Source organism: Berghia stephanieae, chromosome 4 (genome assembly GCF_034508935.2).
Source record: "Berghia stephanieae isolate SIO BIC M18660-M18661 chromosome 4, UCSD_Bste_1.3, whole genome shotgun sequence".
NCBI lineage: Eukaryota > Metazoa > Mollusca > Gastropoda > Nudibranchia > Aeolidiidae > Berghia > Berghia stephanieae.
The window spans coordinates 86,620,600-86,646,425 of NC_088363.1; the positions used below are offsets into that span (position 1 = coordinate 86,620,600).

General features: G+C 33.1%; 1 protein-coding gene across 3 annotated transcripts; it reads right to left on the reverse strand.

Annotated features, from left to right (window-relative positions):
- Positions 1-24,996, reverse strand: LOC144971466 (mitofusin-2-like). 3 transcript variants are annotated; one of them, XM_078912408.1, is made up of 17 exons: positions 24,743-24,996; positions 22,808-23,073; positions 21,985-22,120; positions 21,067-21,229; positions 20,273-20,503; positions 19,604-19,708; positions 18,978-19,131; positions 18,481-18,548; positions 17,109-17,230; positions 16,573-16,699; positions 15,692-15,796; positions 13,076-13,178; positions 10,939-11,141; positions 10,216-10,377; positions 5,520-5,716; positions 4,283-4,417; positions 1-3,474 (listed from the first exon to the last, which is right to left on the reverse strand). In XM_078912408.1, the coding sequence occupies exons 2-17, from the start codon at positions 22,989-22,991 to the stop codon at positions 3,402-3,404; spliced, it is 2,268 nt and encodes a 755-aa protein (XP_078768534.1). In that variant the 5' UTR covers positions 22,992-23,073; positions 24,743-24,996; the 3' UTR covers positions 1-3,401. The 3 variants fall into 3 exon arrangements, with proteins under 3 accessions (XP_078768534.1, XP_078768536.1, XP_078768535.1); XM_078912410.1 differs by lacking the exon at positions 13,076-13,178 and adding an exon at positions 13,653-13,755 and having other exon boundaries at positions 24,743-24,970; XM_078912409.1 differs by lacking the exon at positions 24,743-24,996 and adding an exon at positions 23,561-23,655.
- Positions 24,997-25,826: the final 830 nt, after the last annotated feature.

The following is a 25,826-nucleotide window of genomic DNA, read 5'->3' on the forward strand; positions in this document are numbered from 1 at the left end:
TTTTGATGTAATTGTTGACAGATTTTTTTTTAATTTTGCACATGAAAATCTAATAAAAACAAATGAATTTAGATTCAAAACAATAATGGATGTAACGGTGATGTCATTTCAATTACTGTCTTCCAATTCAGGCAAAAAAGTGCATTGAAGTTAAAGGAGAAACCCCTGTCCTATTGACATTTTATAGAAATAATCGATAAAAATATTTGACATTTCAATTTTTTTTTTTTTTCATATTCATCATCATCCCAACAACTTCATCAGCTGCATTATTTGTTTAATATTTAGGGATATAATCAATGTATTGCAGGCTTTCAACCACGCTCATAAAATGTATATAACAAATTGTACAGTAATAGATTATATGTAGACATAATTGCATACATATTGCTTTATTTGAATTTATCATAATCAAGCACCCTTTTCACTTTACAATTTTTTAATCCATCCACAGAAAAAAAAAAAACCACTTCTAAAGAAAGTCATTTAAACATCTTTGCTTCATATTGTGCCTGTCGAATTCAAATTAATCTGGCATGGCAGTTTTTTGCATCACTTGCGGCCGCAAAATATCACTGATTTGCATTGCGGCCACAGAATCTGCAAGTTTTTGGCAAATATTCACAAATTTTCGAGATTTTGCAAAGAAAAAACACAAAAAAACCTATAATAATAATTTTTTTTAAAGGCAAAAAAAAAAAAAAAAACCAAAAAAAAACCCAGAAGAATTTAAAAAAAGAAAAAATTTGATAGCTCGTGTAGAACAAACGAACGTGAAAGATAATTAATCAAGAGTAGATAGTTTCTTTTTTACTATCCCATTTTCTTCTTTTTTACTGTCGCTGATATGACCTTACATTTGTTGAAAACGCCGTGAAACCCTTAAAAATAAACAAATACCTTTCCCTTTCATGAAATAAGTATGGGTTTTTAGTAAAATGAACCGCAAATATTTTGCAAATTTTGCTGTTTTTGGCTTGCAAAATTTGGGACTTTTTTATTGCAAAACATTGCCAAACCAGATTAATGTATTCTTGACAAACAATCACAGCATACATAACTAATCACTTCGTATAAACCCCATTGCAGATAAGATTTGAAAACTACTTGATTTTAGTTGAATATCCTTTTCACTTCACACATTAAAAAAATTTGACCATTGTTTTAAAGTCTGTCTGCAATCATCTGGTATAATGGGATAGAGCCAACACACTGAGGTGACAAGAAAAAAATCCTATTATATATAGATATATATAGAAATAATTTTAATGAAGCTTACATCCCTCTCAAGTTGCCTTTTATCCAGATTATGATCTCATGCAATATCTTACCGACAGTTATTTATTGGTAACCTTGCACTTGCATCGTCTAAAGACAAATTTACACCAAATACCAAATATAGTACACACTTAAGAAATACATGGCAATGACAATTCCGTGTATCAAATCAATTATAAGCATTGTTTAACTATGAGAGAAGTAGGATGAGGTTTGGGATAGGAAAAGGAAATGATATTTAATATTATTAAGCAATAAAGGACATGCCTCCATTCAGCCACTTGAGTCACCATAGTGATCATTACTAGCCAATGAAAAGACACTTCAGAATTTTCAATAATAATAATGAATAATCTGATGTGAAAAATAATACATTTTTACCAGAACTGTAGAAATAGAGAGGAAAAATTATTTTAAAAATCAAAAGCAAATCTTTTCCAGACACAGCTTCACTTGTATCAATTACAAGTTATTATACATTTTTGCATGGTGACAAGTACAGTCTTATAAAACTGCTTATGGGAAAAATTCAAAATTGCAAAAGCATTGAACATTTTATAGCTTGAAAGTGCTAATAACTGAAACAGTCATGCTTAATAGTGAAATTTGTTATTGGTTCTCATTTTGTAATTTGGTTAACTTTACTGAACCTTTCATATAACTGTGAATTTCTAAACGGAAGAAATGACTTCATCTGAACGACACCTTAAGGAATGATAACAATTAGGCAAGCTGCCAAAATTAGTGTTGGGAATATTGTATCACAGCATCAATATATCGATATGAATGACAATAGTGAATCATACCGATTTCAAAATGCCATATGGATTTTAAGCTATGTCCTAAATGCTTTGCTAAATCAATATTCTTATTATTGCCTCTCTGCACTTTTTTTGATTATATGAATATGTATTGGTTAACATTTTATTTTCCCTTCAATGGTTGGGATTAATACTACTTATGGTTTTGTTACATTCTTATAAATGTATATTTCTTATCCGTTGTAGATCCAAGAAAATCTAATTAGCCTAATATCAAGTTTGTACTTACAAGTACAAGTTACTTGCTGTCATTTGTATTATATTTTTCAGAACTGTTTTTGTGTAAGACATATACTAGGGTAGTTCTTTTCAACAGACATTCTTGTGGTGCTGCCTATGTTATTAAATCTTTAACTTTTCAGTGTCTAATATTGTTTTTGTAATATTATGCAAAACAACAAAGAAACAACACAAAAATAAAAATAATAAAACAAAAACTTTCATGAAATTTTTAATCGATTTTCAATATATTGCATTGATAAATATCACCCAACACTAGTTAAAATTATGACTTATACAAATGTCTCTTCCATTACTTTACTGAAAATGAATAACTAATGATATACTAGCTCTAAATAAGACAAGACAATTGATAAAGAAAAAATACTTAAATGCAACATGAAACTTCAAAAGAATAGAAAACTTCAAAAGCAAACTGTACAAAAGTTGACGATAATAAATAGTTGATTCAATAATCTTATTTACAAATTGGTGGATATGAGTATACATATATATGAAAAACCTAATCTATTTATCTATTCAAGCCTGTATCACATTATCATTATAGGTAATTAAAGCAAAGTAAAACAAATTTGAATCAACACGGCAGAAATTAAATATACAAAGTACTTTGTAAATTTAAATTGAATTTAAGAGAACTTTGAATCTATAGAAGAACACAAAGTTGGTAGATGTATGGATAAATTTTATAGTAAGATGAATGTAAACCCTAAATATCTCATAAATTTAAATCTGGAGATTAATATGTTTCTGGTTTTTAATTCGAATAACAAGCGTTTTTTGTGTTTTTTAATCTGGAATTTTTCATGACAAACCAAGTGATCACATTTTTCTTATTAGTATTGGTTGTCCACATTGGACTTTGCCGAGTGTGAACACTTGTTGATTTAATTTTGATTTTTTATTCAATCATTTGAAAAGTGAAATGAAACGACTTGCAGCTTGATTGGTAAAAAAGATGGAAAATAAGTTTGTCTCTGTACATGAAAAAAAAATGGCAGCTATACACCTCCATTTACATTCATTCTAATTACACAACTACGCATAAATCTTCTTTCATTCTCACAATCCAGAGTTCCTCAAGTAATCCGACACAAACCCGGCCATCTGACTGTCAAGGAAATCTGCTTGATTTCTGGAGAATATAATTTAACATGTGCAATTGATTTCTCATAATCTTTAACTTAACAAATAAATTAAAATACTTGTATAAGCTACCGTAGCCTATTGCAACTAGAACCACACGACGCTTCTAAGACAAGCACAGTGCATTAACTCAATTTGCATCTTTTAACCATGAATAAAGAAATTTATAAATATTGCTTTATACGCTTTGGTAACTTTCTTACCTCTTACAAAATCTCCAAAAATACAAAGAGACACCAACAGTGCTCCCAGTGTGTTTTAACTCTTCACAACTATAAAATCATAAATAATAATGTAAAATTGAATGTAAGCTTCAATTTAATTATAAAAACAGATCAAATGAACGTTTCAGGTTTCCCCTTTATCAACAAAACAGGATGAATGAAACACCACAGATGAATGAGATGAGGTAGTGGCGTAGTTAACCATCTGTTTTTGTACTTAAATTGAAGCTTACATTCAATTTCACATTATTATTTATTTCTTCGAGCTTCGAGCAGCAACATTTACATTACACAACTATAAAAGAAGATTGATATAACAAGTGCCTTACATATTGTTTAAGTTTGGAACGGAGTGCCACGTTCTTGCTTTTCCACATCTTATTCAGTCTTGCCAATGCATTTGTTGCCATTGCTATCCTGTATATACTTTCAGTTGTTCAGTCTTCAATACCATTTTAACCAAATTTGTACTTTCTAACACATGTAAACAAAATTGAATTCTGCTTGATAAAAAAAAATATTACCAAATGAAGGAGTGAAATACAAGCCAACAATTGACAATGACCTTCTTACCTGAGTTTTTTAGCCTTTGCCGAGATGTCCTTGAGACTGACCATTCCTTTGTCCACCTCCTTGATCTCTATCTCCAGCTGGTTCTTGGAGATGTCAGCCTGGTGGCTCAGACGGGCGAAGGTAGATGTCAACTCTCTGAAAGTGTTAAAAATGTTGTAACTACTTTTGACATCTGTTAGGAGACAGCGCCTACTAAACCATACAGTTGGAGTCATTCTATATAGGTAAAGACGTGTGTCTGTGTGAGTGTGTTTTTATTGTTTTTAAGGGTTTTATGGCGCTTGCAACACATTAAGGTCATATCAGCGCCAGTAAAAAGGAAAAAAATGGGATAGTAAAAAGTTCTAGAATTACAATTAAAGCATCCAAGAATAAGGCAGACAAAGGGGAATTGGTTCAAATAGGGAACCGATGCAGATTCCAAGAGCACACTATCAGTGTACTTAGTTTGAGATCATCTAAAAGTCTCATCCAGACACAAGCACAGGTCCCCACTAAGAGGAATACATTCAAATGTTTACAAATCATATATACTACATAAACAACACATAATACAGTGCATAACAGAGAGATGATTTACAAGGAAAAAAATATCATCTCCCAAAACTATACATTTGACTGTTTCCCTCCCAGCCAGGGCCAGGACAAAACTAAATAATCTCATTCCAAGACAAAGACAGAAAGCATGTTGGAAAACAGATATAGGGGGATAGGAGACACAGTATGTACCTCCCTGCCCACTATGGGAGGTCAGGAACCCAATCCAGATGAGTGTGTGTATGTGTTTGTGAGGTAGGGGGTTAAATACATTTTTAAACAGGTAAGTGGATAGTAAAATAGAAAGACAAAAAAAAAAAAGGAAAAAAGAATGAATAGGTGGTGGTAGTAGGTATGGAAGTAGAGTTCCATCAATTTTGATGAAACCTAAACATCTGACAAAGCGGTTAACACAGTTCTTCAAAAAGAAACCAAAAAAAAAACCAAAAAAAAAAAAAAAAAAACCCTAAAAAGAACAAACTATTTATACCAAAACACTTATGAAATAGAAACCGATTGATCCTTTTTAGGATTTTGTATTTTTTCACTGACATCTTATAAAAAATTATAAGTCAAATATATTTGGAAGCCCCCAAGACAATAAAAAGGATTTACTTTTCTTATATTATACTGATAAGCAATGACATCATTTCATAAGAAAAAAATGCAGCTGTCCTTGCTGGCACCTCTAAATACTTACTGTTGTACTTGATGACTACAGTTGGAGCTGGTTAGATCTACAATGAGCCTCAACTTGCTACTGGCATAGTCTACATATTGCTGCTTGAAAACACGCTCCCTTGCCTTAGAGGTCCAGGTCAAACGCTCATAGCAGTATATACCTCCATAAAGGGTACCCAAAGCAATAATGACACGCCACCCAGCGGCCTTCGTTACCTGAAAATATATAAAATAAGGATCTCTAGTAAAGTCTTTCTCCATCAAATTCCTTGACATCATTTTGTTGTTTTTAAGGGTTTTACGGCACCTGCAACACATTTTCATTTAGGTTATATCAGCGCCAGTAAAAAGGAAGAAAATGCGATAGTAAAAAGTTCTAGAATTACAATTAAAGCACCCAAGAGAAAGTAAGACAAAGGGGAACTGAGAACAAATAGGGATCAAATGTAGATTCCAAGAGCAAACCACCAATGTATTTAGTCTGAGATCACCTATAAGTCTCATCCGCACACAAGCACAAAATCCAACAAAGAGGAATGCACTCAAATGCTTACATTATACATTAAAAATGCCTCTCGGAATCAATTGGTCTAAGAATTCACCCTGCAAAGTCAAAGGTCTTGAGGATAGGTACGCGTCAAAGGGAGCAGATCAAAGTAAAAGATCAGGAACTCGAAGATATAGACACTTTCTGCTACCTCGGAAGTATAATTGACAAGGATGGAGGCACGGAAGCAGAGGTGAAAGCACGAATAGGAAAGGCACAGGCTGCATTCACATCTTTGAACAGAGTTTGGAGAACTAAAGATATCTCCCTTCAACTAAAGCTAAGACTTTTCAACTCAAACGTGAAGTCTGTCCTACTGTATGGATGTGAAACTTGGAACGCATCACAGGCATGTATAAGGAGGGTACAGATTTTCGTAAACAGGTGCATGCGTAAGCTACTCAGAATAAAATGGATGGATAGAATAAAAAATGAAGAAGTATGGAAAAGAACACAGCAGAAACCAGTGGAGAGGATATAGGAAGAAGACGATGGAGGTGGATTGGACACACGCTTAGAAAGAATGACTCAACTATAACAAAGAAAGTATTGGACTGGAACCCTCAGGGCAGAAGATCAAGGGGAAGGCCACGAGGAACATGGAGAAGAATTAAAGAAGCTGATATACAGAGAAGTGGTAAGACCTGGAATGAGATAAAAAAGTTGGCTCAGGATAGAGAAGGATGGAAACTGTTTGTCTGTGGCCTATACCCTGACCCAGGGTGAAAAAGGCAATGATGATGATGATGATACATTAAAAATAACAAATATAATAATACATAACAGAGAGATGATTTACAAGGAAAAAAATATCATCTCCCAAAAACAATAACAATGCATTTGACTGTTTCCCTCCCAGCCAGGACTCCGGCCAGGGCCAGGACAAAACTAAGTAATCTCATTCCAAGACAAAGACAGAAAGCATGCTGGAACACAGATTTTAGGGGTAGAAGACACAGTATGGACCCCCCTGCCCACTATGGGACATCATTTTGTTGAATGGCTGCTTTCAACTTCAAACTGATCAGAAAGCCAAAATACCTCCCTGCTGTCATGGGAGAGGTAGACAACAATCAGCACAAAAATATCTATATCAGCAAAACAGAAACAAATATTATGGTATTATGCAATAAATAGTGCTCTAATAATAGTCTGCAGATCTATAAATTTCAGTTTAGGTTTAGAGAATCGTAGAATGTTTATCCACAATTATGAACCATCTCTCTTACCACAGGCAATTCAATGGATTCTGCATTGAACAATGTGGAGAATCAAGATCTAATTTTGATCTTGTCAACAAATGTGTGATAAGTATTATATTTCATTTCTGGTGCTGAATGTATTGTCCAAAAAAGTGTTACTCACAGGTGGCTGAATTAAGTTTATTTTTCAAACGTAGATAAGGACTTTGATGATTCAGTTTCTCTCTCTCTCTCTCTCTCTCTTTTTTTCTTGGTTTGTTGTGATGAGTGAGCACTCACCTAATATTATATTAGACCACAGGATCTATTACAATCCACTAAAAAATTGTGCTGAAGTAAGAGGCATTCCGCATTTCCTCATATAATTTTGAACCAGTTAACTGCTGTACTCTGGAAAGATACGTATTTAAAAATTTGGCCAAAGAACTTGTCCTTCAAATATCGATTTTAATGACCCTCATCTTGGTTAAAATGTCAGGTTTTTTAATCAATATTCAAAGCTTTTAATTTGATTTAAAAAAATTGTTTATTGAATAAGAAAGTTGAATTCTATATATCCGCATCCCCACTATTCACTTTCAAGAAACAAGACACTTTTTTCAATACATCTTAGTTGTTAACACCCATTTTCTTTATATATAATGGAGCAAAAGTAACCCCATCATTTGATTTTTGATTCCATTTGAGAATGGAATAGGAAAAAAATAAAGACACCATGCGATAGAGGGAATCTGAGATTATTATTATTATTATTTTTTTTTTTTCATGTAATTACATGGGTACAAAAACCTTGAAATCCATCACTAACAAATTGAAAAAAATATGAAACTTATTCTGAAACATGAACTCCCTCCCCCTGAACTCATGACTCCCATCCCAGATTTGTTGAATGAAATCGTTTTAAAGGTTTGTTTTGTTTTGTTTTGTTTTATTTTCTGATGAGGGGGGGGGGGGGGGGGGGGGGGGGGGGGGGGGGGGGGGGGGGGGGAAATTACTTTTTAAAAAAAAAAATTATTTTGTTTTTCAAACTGAGCTATAAGGATCTGGAGATTGGTGTGAAAGCTGGATAGAAATGAAAATCCATCTCAAAATGCCAGAAATTCGAGTTAAGCCAAAAAATCTTGCAACCTTGCATTAGACATGATAACTGGGTTGAATGAGCACTTGAGTCTAAAGAAAGGGATCTGCTTTGATCCGAGGTTGAGTTGAGTTTTGATCTAATGGGAAGAACATTCTGATATACAAAGCAACTTGGTAAGAACATTCTGATATACAAGAAACTGCTTAAAGTCACTGAAATTGGGATTAATTCCCGCTCCATGGAACTCATGACTTGGAAGGACTGCTACTGAACTCGATTACTACATAACTTGTTTATTCTGATTGACTGTTTATCAATCATATCTAATTAGTCAATCTGAAAACTGCCATTAAAAAACCCCCCAAAACAACAAATAAACAACAAAAATCAAATACGTAACTTAATCGCATAAGAATCAGCGCTGATGGCAGACTTGCCAAATTGAAAACTTCAAATTTAGCAATTTTTATGTCAATTTTTAGTATTTTGACAAGGAAATTCGTAATTTCTGAAATTATTAGTAAAAGTATTACTAAGAATTAAAAATTCGTAAGTTTCCGTAAAATTTCGTATTTGGCCATGAAATTTGTCTAAAATTCGTAAGATTCAGCAGGTGACAAAAAAGTGAAAAAGGAGGAAAATTTTGAACAATTGCCTTTAAGGCCATTTTTATTGAACGAAATCCCCACTTTCAGAGCAATTTATAAATTATCAACTGTCATTGATTAGCTAACTTCTGGAGAGTGGGAAACTGCAGTCATTTGTTTCACTACACATCAAGTCTCTCACTGCCAGTACATTGATAGGGAGGGAAATGTAATTTTTAAAAAGGAGGAAATTCCATCTTCCAACTCCAAAATCACAGATTTCCGCAGATCCTAGGAAAACCATCAGCACTGAAGAATTGATGGATTATAATAAAGATATTGCTACTAAGAATGAGTGTAACACCAAACGAACAAAAAAATGCAAACACGAGTATCAATGCTACATCAGTTTGCGGGAGAGACAGGAAAATTGAAAAAAAACCTGCAACTTAACATCAATGATATAGGTCTAGTAGCACTCACAGTTGAGGAGTAGTGCTGTAATAAAGTGTAAAATTGAGCGCATACAAAATCAGTTGTTTTATTTTTTGGTTGTCACAGCACCCTTAGATTTTGCTTAATTGTTTAGAAAATGATCGTGATGTATATTAATTATGAATACTGTCAGTATTTTACCCTAGTTTCAAGCAATCTGAGATAGCTTCTAAAACATTTCCTGCCTTATTTTCCTTTCAAATAATTGCCAACAATGCGGTAAATAGGGAATTCCACAGTTATGTTAAAATTTTAGTTTAATGATATTTTGAAGTTAAAAAAATATTCAGATTGCATTTCCTTAAAAAAAAAAAAATAAAAATAAACACTCCAATAATCTTCACTCTCTATGTACTTTTGACACCAACAGATATCTTTCATCTTTATGGACTAAGCATACCACAATCACTGTTTAATGTGGTTTATTGTTGTTGGTTGGCAAAGAGTTTGAGCCTAAGAGTGGCCTTGTTATGTATTTTATTCTTTTTGAAAGCTGAAACATCAATTTTTGTTCAATACATCAACACTATTTCTTTGCTCCTTTTAAGATTAACTATAAAATATTTAATGCTTATATGCTATTCATGCCAAAACTCAAACCACACTCTCTCTATGGCGATTTGTTTATACATTATGGTTTTGTTTGACTGCATATTGTAATATTTCCTCTATTTTGCCCCCCCCCCCCCCCAATAAAAAACCCCCAAACATTCAGATTCTCCCCTCCAAAACAAAGGATAAACTGAGCAGTCATTAGTGTCTCTGATGAAATTCCTTCTGCAATGACAATCAAAACGACTTACCAGTCCAGCAATTACAACAACGCCGAGATTAGATTTAGAGGTAAAAGATGCCAAATTTGCCAACAAAGCCATCATAGCCTCATTGTCCATGTCACCTTGACCCAGCAGACGGGAGTCTCTAGGTGACCTGCTGGAGGCTTCATTGGCAGCACTGTCCCCTGCCTGAAGAAAAGATCAAAAGGGAACACGATTAATTTGCGTTCTTCCAACCGAAGGAGTGTTAGTCCAAAGAAGTCACAAAGAGCCAAAATGATTGCTGTAGAAGCATGAAAAGGAAGATGTTGACTCTGGCCTTGGCCGAATTCTACAGCATTATCTTTCATTAAAGTTATAGAGAAAAAAATTCTTCAGTATTTGCACCTCAAAAAACTTCAATACTTGCCTTAAAAATTAGTAGCTCAAGAATGTCAAATTTGATAACGTTCCACTTTATATATTACAATAAGACAGCATAAACTAATAGGAAACACTGCTACAATCTGTAATTCGTTTACCTCACATGAATTGCCTTACTTTAATTTGGACAATAAAGATTATTATTATTATTATTATTATTATTATTAAAACTTAATGGCTACTTTAATTAAATTAATCTTATGAATTCCCCTCCAGCTAGCTCAAATGCAATATTTCAATAATTCATATAATTCCAAAACCATGATAAATGACATGGTATTTAATAAAATATCAAATCATAAAAAAATAAATTAAAACATGGCTAACCAGCTTCATCTTCCTGAGATTTGATCCCATAAATCGCTGAAGCAGCATTGTGGGGCTGAGAGAAAATCGAAAGGTAATGTCCTCATGAAATCCTGCGCAAAGATTATGGCAATCAAGACGGTAGGCAATCTCAAAGTCTCTCTTGGGCAGCTGGTTGGAAAGCTGTTGCTGATTGTCCTCTGGTAAGATGGCTGCCAAACGATCTTTTAGAGTAAACGAATACATTAAAAACAGTAAAATCAAATACTTATTTACAATGAAAAGTGAATAATAACAGACAAGAACAGAGTGTACTGATGAAGAAGCTTATGTCTTAATTTATTTTATCCCTTTTTAAAAAATCTGAATAAGAAGAAAATATATTTTCTATATCATTAATTTATCTATCTGCTCTTTGCAAAATACTAACAGTAATCCTTCAGAAATATAGGGCATATGAAATTGGAGTTCATCCCGATTTCTGCAGTATTTAGTAGGCAATAACAATTGCCAACTACCCATTGATAGAATGCTTGTGTATTACACGGTACTTTGTGCCAGATCACACAAACCAGTCTACTCAATCAAGACTGGGTGGACAGAGGGGTCATATAAAGAAAAAAGAAAAAAAAGACTCCATTTGGATTTGAAAATTTCTATTTGCTTGTGGGTCCAATGCTCAACCATTTAATTTTCGGGATCCCTTTATGCTAGTTACGCCGTCAACATTAAATATAAATATATGCCCCCCCCCCCCCCCCAACTAATAATCTCTTTTTTTCCTCAAAGAGAAAAGCTTAAAAGAAAATGAAAATTAAATACAGTATGTTTGATTAAAACTGTTGGATTACAAAACTTAATAACTTAGTGACATATCATTACAAAGTTATGTAAAACATACCAAATGATGTGCAATCTTATTACGTTATCTTATTGGTGTTAATTTTCCATTGCTATTTCATTTTTTAACAATTCACAAAATTTTATTGACTCTCTCCTTACCAGCCATTTTCAGGATTTTCCCCAAAACGTCACACCCAACTAACACAAAAATATTTTTTTTTTTATCACTCAAACACAAGAGCAGTAAGTTCTTGCGATAAATAATTTCTTTAGCAAAACATGGTCTACAACACACTGTTCATTTTCCTTAAATTGTATGATGTACAAAAGAAATTTGAATAAAAAAATGTTAGTTATATTGTAACGAATGTGGCGATTTTCCTATAGTTGGTAAAGAGAGGGTTAAGTTAAAGTATTGATTTTGATTTTTCAAATAAAGTCATTTGGAATGCAAAATTGATAAATTTTGAAAGTATAAAAAATGAATGCGATCTAAGTAAAATAAAAAAAGCAGTAGCTTCTATGTTAGGGTAAATTCCTGAAAATAGACTAGACTGCTGAACAGAACAAAGCTTTAGATATATTCTTATCATATGATAGCTTATTTGTTCCACTGCGTTAATTTACTGATAAACTATCTCAATTTATAATCCCACACTTTTTTGTCAAACATCCTATACAATGTAACTCATAGTTTATGATCACTATTTATAGTGTTTGGGAATAGCAAGATAACCAGAATCATTTTTTTTTTTTTTGCCGAATAGAAAACTTTAACTCATTATGTATGATAACATGTTAGTGTGATAAAAAAACAAAACGAAACCAAATACAAAACAAAGGAAAACAAACAAAACACAGCAAACTCCAAATGCGATAATTAAGAGGTGGAATAGTAGGATAAAGCATACCTCAATCAGCAGGAATTTAGTAACAACCCTACTTAAAACATTTGTTTTAATCTTTAGGAAGAATCGTAAACCCAATTGCTCATTTTGCAAAATTGCAGAAGTTGACTCCTAGATCCCCCCCCCCCCCCTCCCCCCCCCCTTTAAAAAAGCAAACAATTTATATCAAATCCTAACCTGTAAAGCTTTAATGTAATTTAATCAACCTCTAACTACTAAAGGTGGCGCTGACCACTCTAAGACACACAGAAATACATATACTCATGGAAAGATAAGTTTTGACATTTTGCTGATTATCAAAAAGCAAAATTGAGAACATGGTTATTGTAATATAATTTTGATCCACATAAGTGGTCAGATCTCAGTGTTATACATTTTTCCCTTTTATCATAATATTTTTTTCACACCTTTCATTTCCTTTTGAGTCTGTGTCGTTGCTTGTACCAGAGCAGCAGAACATCTTGCTTGAATATTCCTACCCAAAGTGGCCTCTACATGGGCATGAAGTTCCTACAACAAGCAGGCAACATGCAACCATCCAAACACACAGGGAAACAATTAAGATAATATTATCATTGCTTTGTTTTGTTTTTATCATGCTCATAAAGAATAAAGAAAAAATAATGAAAAATAAAGAAAAAGGTAATATAAATTTTTTTTTCTCGTGTTTTGGTGGCTAAGACAGTAAAGTGCTCTGAAATTGAACCAATGGACTGATCATAAAAAAAGGTTCAAAGATTCTAAGTGTACCAAAATCAAGAAACTCATGAAGTTTACATAATCTAACCTTGGCAAGACAACGAAAACAAGGCAATTTCTCAAAGTGTTTCATTGGTTAGATGGGAATACCCAGAAATCCTCTTTAATACAAGCAGTTGTCTTTGTTTGACTTTTTTTAATAAGAAAACATGTTGGTGCCATGCCACACACAAAAGAAACTCTACAGCAAGCATATGACGCGGTCAAACATGAATTAATCAAGACCTGCAAAAAGGAACTGTGTGTGGTCCACATTGCGTAGAATAGGGCCAGAACACCGAGCTACCAGAGAGGAGCACAGGTGATCCTCCAAGTAGAGGTGAAGTTCCTGCCAATGTTACAGCCATATGAATGTGGGTTATAAAAACAGTGAACAATTTGAACTCGCTGTAATTTTATTATATGGAAATAATCAATAATAGTACATAGAATATAAAAAAAGTATGTAATAAAAAATCGAAAGACATAATTTATATTCCTTTAAATTTGCTTTTACTTTGCAGATAATGATCCAGAGTTGGGATCTATGTCCAGGCAAAAGCTTGGAAATTTTTTTACCACATACTTTACCCAGCTTGGCCCAGACAAAGTAAAATTCAGAGTTGCCCTGTCCTGGGGTTAAAAGACATTGTCTTTGTATATATATATATTGTGCTAGTGTCTACAAAGAGGCTGCTAGAGTCGTCCTAAACATATATGTGATCCGCAAGGAAAAACAATTTTGTTCAGAAATTGCAAAGTGCTTAGATCATGGACATAAAATCTATGATTATGCTCAATATTAATGCAAGATTTATTCCTTTAAAAACAAATATTCTTATGCAATAACGTGTTTTTAGGGATTTGAGAAAATAGTAGTTATTATCATTAATAAATAAATGTCATAAACTAATTTTTAAAACTCTTATTTAAAACGACTTAGATCACTAATTTATAAAAACTGTCCCGCTATCTTTTTAAACAGTTGTAAATATTCTGTCTCGTATAACGCATTTGTTTTTTTTTATAGAAGATCATGAACCCAAGGGTCAATTACTGCCAATTTTGTTTGTCATCATAGGCCATATCAGCGCCAGTAAAAAGGAAGAAAATGGGATAGTAAAAAGTTCTAGAATTACAATAAAGCATCCAAGAAAAGGGAAGACAAAGGGGAATTGGTTCAAATAAGAAACAGGTGTAGATTCCAAAAGCACTCTATCAAAGTACTTAGTTTGAGATCACTAAAAGTCTCATCCAGACACAAGCACAGGTCCCCGCTAAGAGGAACAGACTCAAATGTTTTACAAATCATATAAAATATAAAGAAAGCATAATACAGTGCATAACGGAGAGATGATTTACAATGAAAAAAATATCTCCCAAAACTAACTATACATTCGACTGTTTCCCTCTCAGCCAGGACCAGGACAAAACCAAGTAATCTCATTCCAAGACAAAGACAGAAAGCATGTTGGAAAACAGATATAAGGGGATAGAAGACACAGTATGTACCCCAGGAACCCAACCCAGAGATATTATAAACACATCCATCCAGTTAACTAAGGTTCAATACACTTGTCATGAAATCCATATTCACTGTATCATATATTTGCTTCCACATATTTATTTCATAATTCATGACATGACTTGGACCATACCTATATATTTGCTTCAACATATTTATTTCATAATTCATGACATGACTTGGACCATACCTATATATTTGCTTCAACATATTTATTTCATAATTCATGACATGACTTGGACCATACCTATATATTTGCTTCCACATATTTATTTCATAATTCATGACATGACTTGGACCATACCTATATATTTGCTTCCACACATTTATTTCACAATTCATGACATGACTTGGACCATACCTATATATTTGCTTCAACATATTTATTTCACAATTCATGACATGACTTGGACCATACCTATATATTTGCTTCAACATATTTATTTCATAATTCATGACATGACTTGGACCATACCTATATATTTGCTTCCACATATTTATTTCATAATTCATGACATGACTTGGACCATACCTATATATTTGCTTCCACATATTTATTTCATAATTCATGACATGACTTGGACCATACCTATATATTTGCTTCAACATATTTATTTCACAATTCATGACATGACTTGGACCATACCTATATATTTGCTTCAACATATTTATTTCATAATTCATGACATGACTTGGACCATACCTATATATTTGCTTCCACATATTTATTTCACAATTCATGACATGACTTGGACCATACCTTTTTGTAGACTTTGAGTAAGTTTGGATCTGGATGGAAAGGCCTCTCAAATTCTTCTACCAATAAAGAGAGTCGCCGAATTTCATCGTTCAAAGCTGACGACACCTGAAATAGGTGGATGAAAATGAAATTGAATCAAAGACAAACAGAAGAAAAAAAAACAACAAAGTTTACATTTGTTACTCATGGCTATTATATATATACTTTTTGTTAGACTGTGTGTGTTTGTATATGTGTGTGTGTGTGTGTGTGTGTGTGCATGCACACAAATTGATATAGGAGGTCTTCTTGAGCATATAATCCCCAAATATCTTCCACCTTTTATCAAATTATATGTGCAAATAATGTATAATTTGAATGTCTTATTACTTTTCTTAAAAGCACCTTGAGGGCTTCAACAAAAGCGCTATATAATACCACTACCATTACCATTGATGTTTGCGCAGCATAAGAAACAACATTGCTCCAAACGTTACCTGGGCATTTTGTCAACACTAACATTTTGTTTTAATCAATAAATCAAGGAAATACTTTTTCAATTAAAAAATGGTCAAATATTCAAACAGAAAAACCTAACAGGAGGACCAGTTTACACTTGATATAGGATGAACAAAAAAAAAAAAAAAGATCTGCACCTTTAACAGACAATAATTACTTGCTATCCTTCAAACAGTTCAGTAGTCTATCATTAAGCACCAGATCTAAAGCTACCCAATCACTACTGACTGGACAGGGCAATAGTGTTATAAAATAACAAGACTTAAATTGAACCTGGGACCGGTTCTTTTTCTTGTGAATGAAATAATCTACCCACCGAGCTGCTGGGACCCCCTGATTTAAAGTGATAAATTGTGTGAATCAGTCACATCTACTTTCCATACCTTCTTCTCAACATCCTGCACCATCAGTTGTATTTTGCCTTTTACATCTTTGGTCAAGAGATTCAGTTGCTTGTCTAACAGACTTAGTTTTTCTGATTTTTCTCTTCTCATTTTCAGCTTGTCATCTCTGTGAGAAAGAAAAATGTTTCCATTTATTTTTATAGAAATTATAGAAAATAAAATAGAAATGGGGTACCTCTTGCACTTATACTTGGTCATGATCTAACGACAAGAGCATGAGCTCAAGGCTTTATCACTAATCTCTTAAATATGCTTCAAAAACAAATTATTAAAATCCCATTTTCCTTGTCTCATTTAAGATAGCCATCAAATTCAAATTTCCTTCCCATTAAAACCATTGTCTCTTTTTGGGACAGTATCAACTGTACAAGCACAAAATATAGATAACATGAGTAAAGAATAACTACAAAGATTTTCCCCTCTTCAGTTTTACGGTTCATGTTCTTGACATTTGCAAAGAAGCATAATTGTTACATAAGTCAATTTGACACTTATAATTTGATTCTTTTACTTACTGTAAATCCAAACTTTTGTTATATGCTTGTTCCATGACTTTACGGATTTCTGAATTGATGTAGTGGGCCCTGTTGGTATGTTGCTCAAATTTTGTCTTGATAGCAGACTGACTAATACATTGCTGATAACGGGATGAACGATCATAAAAACCAAGAGATAACCAAATGTATATTACAATGAGCAAGTTCAATATTACTTAAGTATGGAACAATAAAAAAAACAAAAACAGGGCATAATATTTAAAACGACACTTGGGCTTGAAAATTGGGTCAATAGTGACAATGTAAAATAACATTTGGTGACATTGGGGGATCTAGAAATCACATAGGTGTGAACTCAATTGCAAATTCATGCCCAAAAGTTGAGTCTGATGTAAGGTATATATAGAGCCAAGAAATACAGTTAAGTAGTCCTCAGATCTGTAAGGCCCCTGGAGATCAGGGCTGGCGGAGTCGGTTATTTTTAAACCGACTCCTAGACCGAAGGGCTAGAGCTCAGGTGGTCGCTGGTTCGGATAAGTAAGTAAAGTTAAACCGACTCCGACTCCCGACTCCTCAAGCATAGTATTAAGAGGTAATAATATGCAACCAACACTCGCAGCTACTTTTAGCTTTTCCCCAGTATATGTATTATAACAATACAAGCCGCTTCATATTTGATATTGCATCATTAAAAGTACAAGCTCTTCATCATTTTTTGGCTACAGACTGATTAGCTCATTTCGAATAAACAAATTAATATTGATATAAAAATGCAATGTCTGAAAGTGGTAAGGAGTCGGAGTCGGGACTTCTAAAACCGACTCCGACTCCACCCTCAAACAACCGACTCCGACTCGCCAGCCCTGCTGGAGATTGACGTTATTCCACCATCTATAGAGTTAAACGTACAGCAGTGAATGCATGTTACCTTTTGAATATGATAGGAGTCTCTTGCAAAGTACATTTCGCCAGATATGACAGACCCAGCTATCCAATCATTACTGACTTGGGCAAAAAAATCTGAAAAAATCTTGACTACATCCATCTTTGATATCAATAAGCTTTCAAGACCCCAAGACAGATTATTGGTCAGAGTTAATTCTTTTTTTCTTAATTAATTTTTTTTTTTCTCCTTCAAGTCTTGTTGTTTTATATCAAAGTAAACAAATGCATAGAATTAAACCATTAGACTTGATTCTTCATAACTGAATCACTAAAACCAGAACATTCATCATCACATGTTATCTTTTAAAACGAAGATACAAATGACCTTCAAATAAAACTAAGACCAAAGAACAGCAGAAAAAACTTTAAATATAAAAAATAATATTTTGAGATTTGTATACTTCTCGAAATTGTGATGAGAAAGAGAAATAAAGCAAATACACACCTCAAACTCTTTTTCAAAGTTTGCAAATTCAAAGAGTCTTGCTTGAAATCCAGGTAAAAGAACACGATCTGTGAAAAAAAAAAAGAAGAAATTTGGCTTAAGTTTGAATGTTTTGTAGAGGAAAATCAATATAGTTTTCCAAGGTAACAATAATTAAAATCTGATGTTTCCCATCATTTTAACTATAAAATCAATTTTCCGTATTGGCTCAACCTGACATAATACCGTTTTGAGGCAAATGGTCACATTTGTAGAAATTACAATAGAAATGGGACTATGACTATTGGATGGAAAGAGAATGGAATTTTTCCTCAGGGAGTACGATTCTCGACCTAAGTATTGATTAATTCATAAATCCAGTCCTGATCAATTTTGCTTCCGATGTCGTTACCCTGAAATGATAACTTGTTCTGTGCTGAACCATCACTTTCATTTCTTTTAATAGAGTCATATTTGATATGCACATTTTTACTCATTTATTCTACATTATTTCTGACCTGGGGTAGGAGTTCCTCTGTCTGTATTTAGTCTTGACACCAAGGCTTCTCTTGCAGACACAAAAAATATTCTGTCTTTTCCTGATTTTTTGTCTGTAACTTTTAATTCTTCAGATAGGAAATGAGAATTACGCTCCAGGTGTTGTTGTTTCACCTAAAAAGAAAAAAAAAATGGAACAATTTTTTAGCATAAAATTTCACTTGTAGTGGAAGACATTCAAGAACTAAAAAGAAATATTACTCTGAAAGCTGAATCATGTCCTTGTGTGCGGATGGCACTTTACAAAGATTACCTATCTCAAATCAGGTGTGAGTGACAACTAGCCAATAACTGATGTGTGTAAAAATTATATTAAAAAAAAAAAGATGTTCTCAAGGCAATATGCAATGTAAGAAGTGAAATTTAATCATATGTGGCATGCTGGGAGAAAAAGAGAAGCATTGCAAAAGGTATTGATCATGGAAAATCTCTAGAAATAGACTATATGAATATGCATATCAATTTTTATTTAAAAATTCAGAAATGGTAAACTGGTTTGTTAAATGTTTAATAAATGCTTTAACGTTTCCATGACTTGCTATTTTTTAATGATAAAATAATATGAATGCATTGTGATGAAATTAACCTTGTCAATGTCCTCTTCCATTTCTGAGACATCCCATCTGTTTTGTAAAATGAAGACGTTGGGCTTCGACAATTTTTCACTCACTTTGTGGAAGAAATTTTTCTCCTGAAAAACAAATGAGCACAAAAAGTGAGAAAAGATAGAATCTGATTCCTTTATTGGTCATGAGAAAGAGAATCTATGTAATATTCCATAAACACAATATAATATGGAGTATGATGAAGATGGTGATGGTGTTATAGGGGAATGGTGAAAGTGAAGGATTGTAACGAAAATATTAGGAAGGTTGTTGTGATGATGATGATGATGTTTTTGTTGATGCCATTTATTTTTTTCGATGACTATGTGCATCTGTGTGAGTGTGTCTATGTCAATATTGTATTGTTATAAATGTGTAACCAAATGACAAATTGCCACTTTTTTTTAGGACAATAAAGATTTATTATTATTATTAATATTCCATAAACACAAAGTGACAGACAAGAAATACTGCATTGAAAAAACAACAAAATGACAACATTGTAATTTTTTTCCACACTCACTTCTAGTTTTTATTATATCTGATTCATAATTCTTTAGTTCCCAGTGTAATTCTCAAGGAAAATATCAAAAGCTTATTAGAAAAGTGATGAGAAGTATAGTCAATATAAGTATATAAGCAAATCTTACAGTCTGCATTAGAGTGGATTCTGCATTTGCAACCAGTACAAAGACGTCGGCATCCATACAGAATTTGTCAATCCAGTCATCCAGTTCTGTTGATACGTCAATGCCAGGACTGTCCACCAATACCACGTCTTCACGCAATAATCGGCACTTTTCTTTGGGCCACACAATGCGGATCAGGGAATTCTCTTGAAGCTTGACGGAACTTAGAGCAGATGCCAGCTGTTTTATATCCTAAATGAATATTTTCCAAAAATGTCAGATTACGTTAATAATTGCAATCATTACAACTTGGAAAACACTTAAAATAGTAATGTGAGATTTTAATTAGATTGCCCTGAACTTCTCATTAGAATCACAATTATTTTTCCCTTTCAGAACAGCTGTGCTTCTTGGATAGGCAAAACAATCAATGGGAAAATACACTAATTATATTCCTCACAATAATTATGCATCTGATGTAATGAACACCTATGTTTGTAATTACACATAAAACTGCAGATAACATCTAAAATTGAAAAAAAAAATGTACTTCAAAGAATAAGCATTTTTCTAAAAAGTTAAAAAAAAATAAAATTTAAACTTAAAATTTTAGCTGGCACTTAGTTAAAACAAACAAACAAACAACAAAAACATGAGAAGAGAGGTGTAAGATAAAGTAAAGATAAAATACAAGAAAAACAAATTGGCTCAAAAAAACACCATGTCAGTTTCACTTTTCACAATGATTTCTTTACCCATTCTCTTATATCAATTTTTCACCATGTTTTACAGTCTTCTTAAGCATATAACCTTACTGTTATGTTTTTTGGCTTATCACAGTCTTCAGTCAACAGGAACCCTTCCGAACTATCTGATCCCTCGACTTGGATGAAACAGTTTGTGGTGTGGCCTATTCCACTAGGTAAGATTTTATCACGTAACATAGCATTAATTACAGTACTTTTCCCATTGGAGGTCCTGAAAAATTAGAGTAACATTAAACAATTTTCAAAGTTCTATCACAAATTAATTGGTCATGTTAAGGAAAATAGTAATTTTAAACAAAACGTCAAAATCCCTTTAAATACAAAAACACAAAACAGAAAACAACAACAAACAAACAATTAGACAAACCCCCCCCCCCCCCAAAAAAAAAAAAACAACTTCAAGGGCAAATTAGGGTTTCAAATTCCTATTCCTTAATAATAGCACTAAACAATACTTTCCATTAAGAATAAGAAAGTTCCTTAAGAAGCATGATTTTCGTTACAATACAATTATAAGGAGGAGTTTGACATACAGTGTCATTGATTACACTAACAATAACTATGCTTTCTTATCATTATCTAAAAATTAACTCAAAGCTGCATTAATGATGATTTACAAAGTGTTAAAAACGTTAATGCCCTGTGCAAGTATCCCATGTTAAAAATAATAATAATGTTTTTTTTAAAAAAGGGTTCTCACAAGTGGAATTCTTTAAGAGAGGATGCATAAAAAGGAAAAAAATTAGAGTAAACAATCTGTAAAGAATCTAAAGCCTGTTCATACCTGGATCATGAATATAACTGGTTTATAAATGAGGACTACAGTATTTAAGATTATTTCAAGAAACTGCAAACAACAGTGCATTAAAATTCTGATAATGTATAAAGGGAGTCATCATTCATTAAAGAAAAAAAAAAAGGGAAAGAAAGATTAATAAAATGTAACGATTAGTAAAATCAACTTGCCTCCCAAAGAAGACAACCTTCATGTGATCACGTGCCAACACCTCTGTGATACCCTCAACTTTTTCTTGAAATCCCTTGACAACACTGACATTCTCATCCGTCAAAATATCTGAGGAATCCACTGAGCTCGATATATCTGGTAATAAGCAAGGGATTAGAAAATAATGATGATGCTACTTGATAATGATCAAGCTATTAAAAAGGTGTGCCAATCAAACATCACCACTTTTGACTTTAATGTTAAGAGATGAAGTGAGTAGGAAAGTGCCAGAAAACAATAGAGAATAAAAATTTAGCGGCGGTGATCCCGCGACTTTACTGGTACTGTGGACAGCTCATACGGTAGAGTCACGCTCAGGCGGAGTTGTCGTACCAGTAAAGTCGCGGGTTCAAACGCCCATCAACGCCGCTAAATTTTTATTCTCTATTGTCTTCTGGCACTTTCCTACTCACTTCATTTCTTGTTGTTATCAACATAAGTGCCTGCTCCACTCACTTTTCCAGAGTTCAATCAAACAAGGTAAGTGCTTCAGGCGTGGAAGGAAGCAAGAGTGTCTCCATTATTCAAGAAAGGTGATAAAACCAAACCAGAGAATTATAGGCTGGTCTCAATCACATCCATCACATGCAAATTACTGGAGCATATTATATTCAGCATATTACTTAAGTTATCTGCATCATGGACACCTAAAATAAGTAAATATTTGCTTTCTCTTACATAAATGAGAATGATACAGTTCTTAATGCATAATTTTCCTGATCCCTTGAGTGCAGCAACAAGAACAACAACAACAAAGTTTTAAAAATTAAAGGATTAACAAACCTGTGACAAATGTATTTGCTTCATTTACATACTGTCCGATGTCGCGAAAAATGTCATTGATCTTTTTCTTGGCATTGACAAAGATGTGCAAGGCTGATTCTTGGTTATGGCCATTTCCAAGATTTCTGTGACTTCCATTGTTTTCAGCCTCATTATCTTCCATAACGTTGAAATAACCAGACATGTCAGATGTTAGACATCAGAAAAAAAAGGTGGTCTCTAAAGTAATGCACTGTTTTACTTCTTTCTCTTCCAAAGTAGAATTTCTGTCACAAAAAAAAGTACAAAGTTCAATGTACATACTTAAAAATAAAGCAACAATTAATATGGTTTGTTATTTCCTTACTCGTCTATAATACTGTGATTTTGAAATAAAGAATACCCAAAATTAAATATTACTAAAGCAGTTGATTGAACAAAAAAAATAAAAAAATGCGACACAATACTTTTAGGCATGGTGGGATGGTCAAAAGATTATAGACCATTATCTATATATTGTAGTGTTTTTATGCACCTCCGTTGACGGTGTATCTTAACGGATCGTTTTTATACACCTCCGTCACACATGCGCATCCCACCCAATTTCATCAGCGATATTGTGTTTCGGTTTATTGACATGGCGAAAGTTATATTGTGACATCTGTAGGATGTTTTTGTTAATAAATTTATATAAAAATAATAATATAAAAAAATCGAAATATAAAACCAGAAAATAGAAGTTGCATTGAAGGTAAAATATTGTTTTAGATAGACCTTATTAAATGTGATGATCAGTCAGGTGGCTCCGTAGCGCAATGGACAAGCTGTCAGACCTTGATAGTACTGGGTTCGATTCCCATTGTAGACATTTTTTTTTTTTAAGTTTACTTTATTGAGAAAGACATTATTTTTGTTTGTTTTTTTTTCTGCTTTTTGTTTGTTTGTTGTTTTTCAAAAACTTTTTATCATGTTTAATAAAAACTTCGATTTTGATTTTATAAAATTACATATTTATTTGAGATCAGTATTTGTGTGCTATGTTTCTTTTTACCTTTGAATTTTAAAATTAAAATTATTGTTATTATTCTTTATATTATAATTGTATAAACGTACATCGGTAATCACTAAGCAGCGTGCTAAACTACAATCTAAAACTATTTAAACCTCATGGACGTATGCAACAACATTTTCATTAATTAACCATCACCGCCAACGGAGGTGCATAAGATGCGTTTTTTTACACCGCCAACGGAAGTGCATAAAAACGGTCCGTTTTTGTACACCTGCAATGGAGATGCAAAAAAACGGTGCAGTTTTGTACACTTCCAATGGACCCCTTTATAATTAATTTATATATGCTAAAAAGAAAGACAAGGGTTTCAGCTCAACAGAGAAAAGAAGTAAATACAGGTGCAACCATTTCATGAACTTCATGTGACTGGTCTGAAGCGCTAGTCTGAAACCATCTGAAAGTTCCAACAAATCAAAATCTGACTTCTTCTGCTGATAAAAATCTGTGAAAAATCCCTCTGCCTCTGTTGTTCTCACTGTCTACACTTATCTAGACTGTAACATCACAAATTAATTCCTCACTCGATCAAGAAGCAACTATCTAGTATTTAAATTCTACAATTCATGCAATGATCATTCTTATCCAGCTTAATTATAATTGATCTAAAAATTTTAAAGTTTTAAAGTATTCAAAGTGAAAGAGAAACTGAATTTGAAGATAAGAATCTTATTTTTATTTTAGATTGTGATTCTGTGATTACAAAATCACAAGTGTTTGCATTTGAAAATATGAATACATTCCTAAATAACAGCTACATTAAATTATAAACAACAATGAAATTATGACAAAGATGAACTGAATTGAATTTTTAGTACGACACTCGCACATCATGTGAGTCATTTACGCTTTTACTCGTTCGTATCTTCTCTAAGTCGAAGTCTTACCTGACCTTTCCTTAATTTTGAATTCTATTTCTAATCATCTGTAACTCTATTCTTCTAGGGACAAGAGCGTTAGTGCATTCACTTTTTAATGCGCTATGTTTTCAACACAATTATATTAAGAATCATGAATTTAAAACCCAAAGCAATGTCTATTTGTAAGCTGTCAACACAACATTGAAATTAGCAGACCAAGAACACGCAAGTTACGAGAGGGGTCAGTTTAGTAACGATGAAAATATGATCTTTTGCATAAGAAAGCACAAAAGCTAAGTCTGGAAAATGACGTATAAAAACGCTCATATATATCAAAACAACTAACGACCCGATCCCATTCAAATAACTTCATTTACCTATTTTAAGCAAACAAATTTATAATATATATATATATATATATATATATATATATATATATATATATATATATATATATATATATATATATATATATATAAATTAGAAAACCACGAGTTAATACTGGTAAAGTAGTAATGAAGTTAGTGCTGGTGGTTGTAACCATGATGGTGATGATTGTGATGATAATGATTACAACGATGATGGTGGTGATGCGGATGATGACGACAAAGATGATGGTAGCAGCTTCCAATGGTCTCACACCAGAAATGATACCATCGTTGCTCACACATTACGATGGTCTATCCAGGCAGCGAAATAGTTGCCGAACTCGTGTACAGTCGCGAAGCCGCCCGATAGCCTCGTCACAAACATGGCGTTAAACTAGATGTTCTGCGGTTTCAGGTTCTTGTCCACAGCGTGTACATGCAGGACGGATGGAAAGTCCCCACTGGTGAAGCGTCGATGTCGTTAGGCAGGTTCTCAACCTCAGTCGATTACCTCCCGATGCTGGTTACAGAACGTAGCCATCGTCTGACACTGACCCAAAAAAATGACGTCAAAATGCCAGTCTTTTGCCACAAAAACAAAAACAAATCGTGAGTTGTATTCAATAGTTCAACCAATGAAATACATTGTTTCCTTGAGCTCTACTAACAACTCACTAGACGCTACACAAACCTAAAAAATGACGTCCTAGAGGGTTCTTGTGTCAGGCTGTTACTCTCACAGT

What these genes read in the sequence shown, in the direction of transcription:
- LOC144971466 (XM_078912408.1), bottom strand. Translation starts at nt 22,991, where the DNA reads ATGTCTGGTTATTTCAACGTTATGGAAGATAATGAGGCTGAAAACAAT. An exon ending in ATAAGCCAAAAAACATAACA is followed by an intron (nt 20,504 to 21,066) that starts GTAAGGTTATAT and finishes ATATTCATTTAG; the next exon opens with GATATAAAACAGCTGGCATC. An exon ending in GCAAAGGCTAAAAAACTCAG is followed by an intron (nt 3,475 to 4,282) that starts GTAAGAAGGTCA and finishes TATATTCTCCAG; the next exon opens with AAATCAAGCAGATTTCCTTG.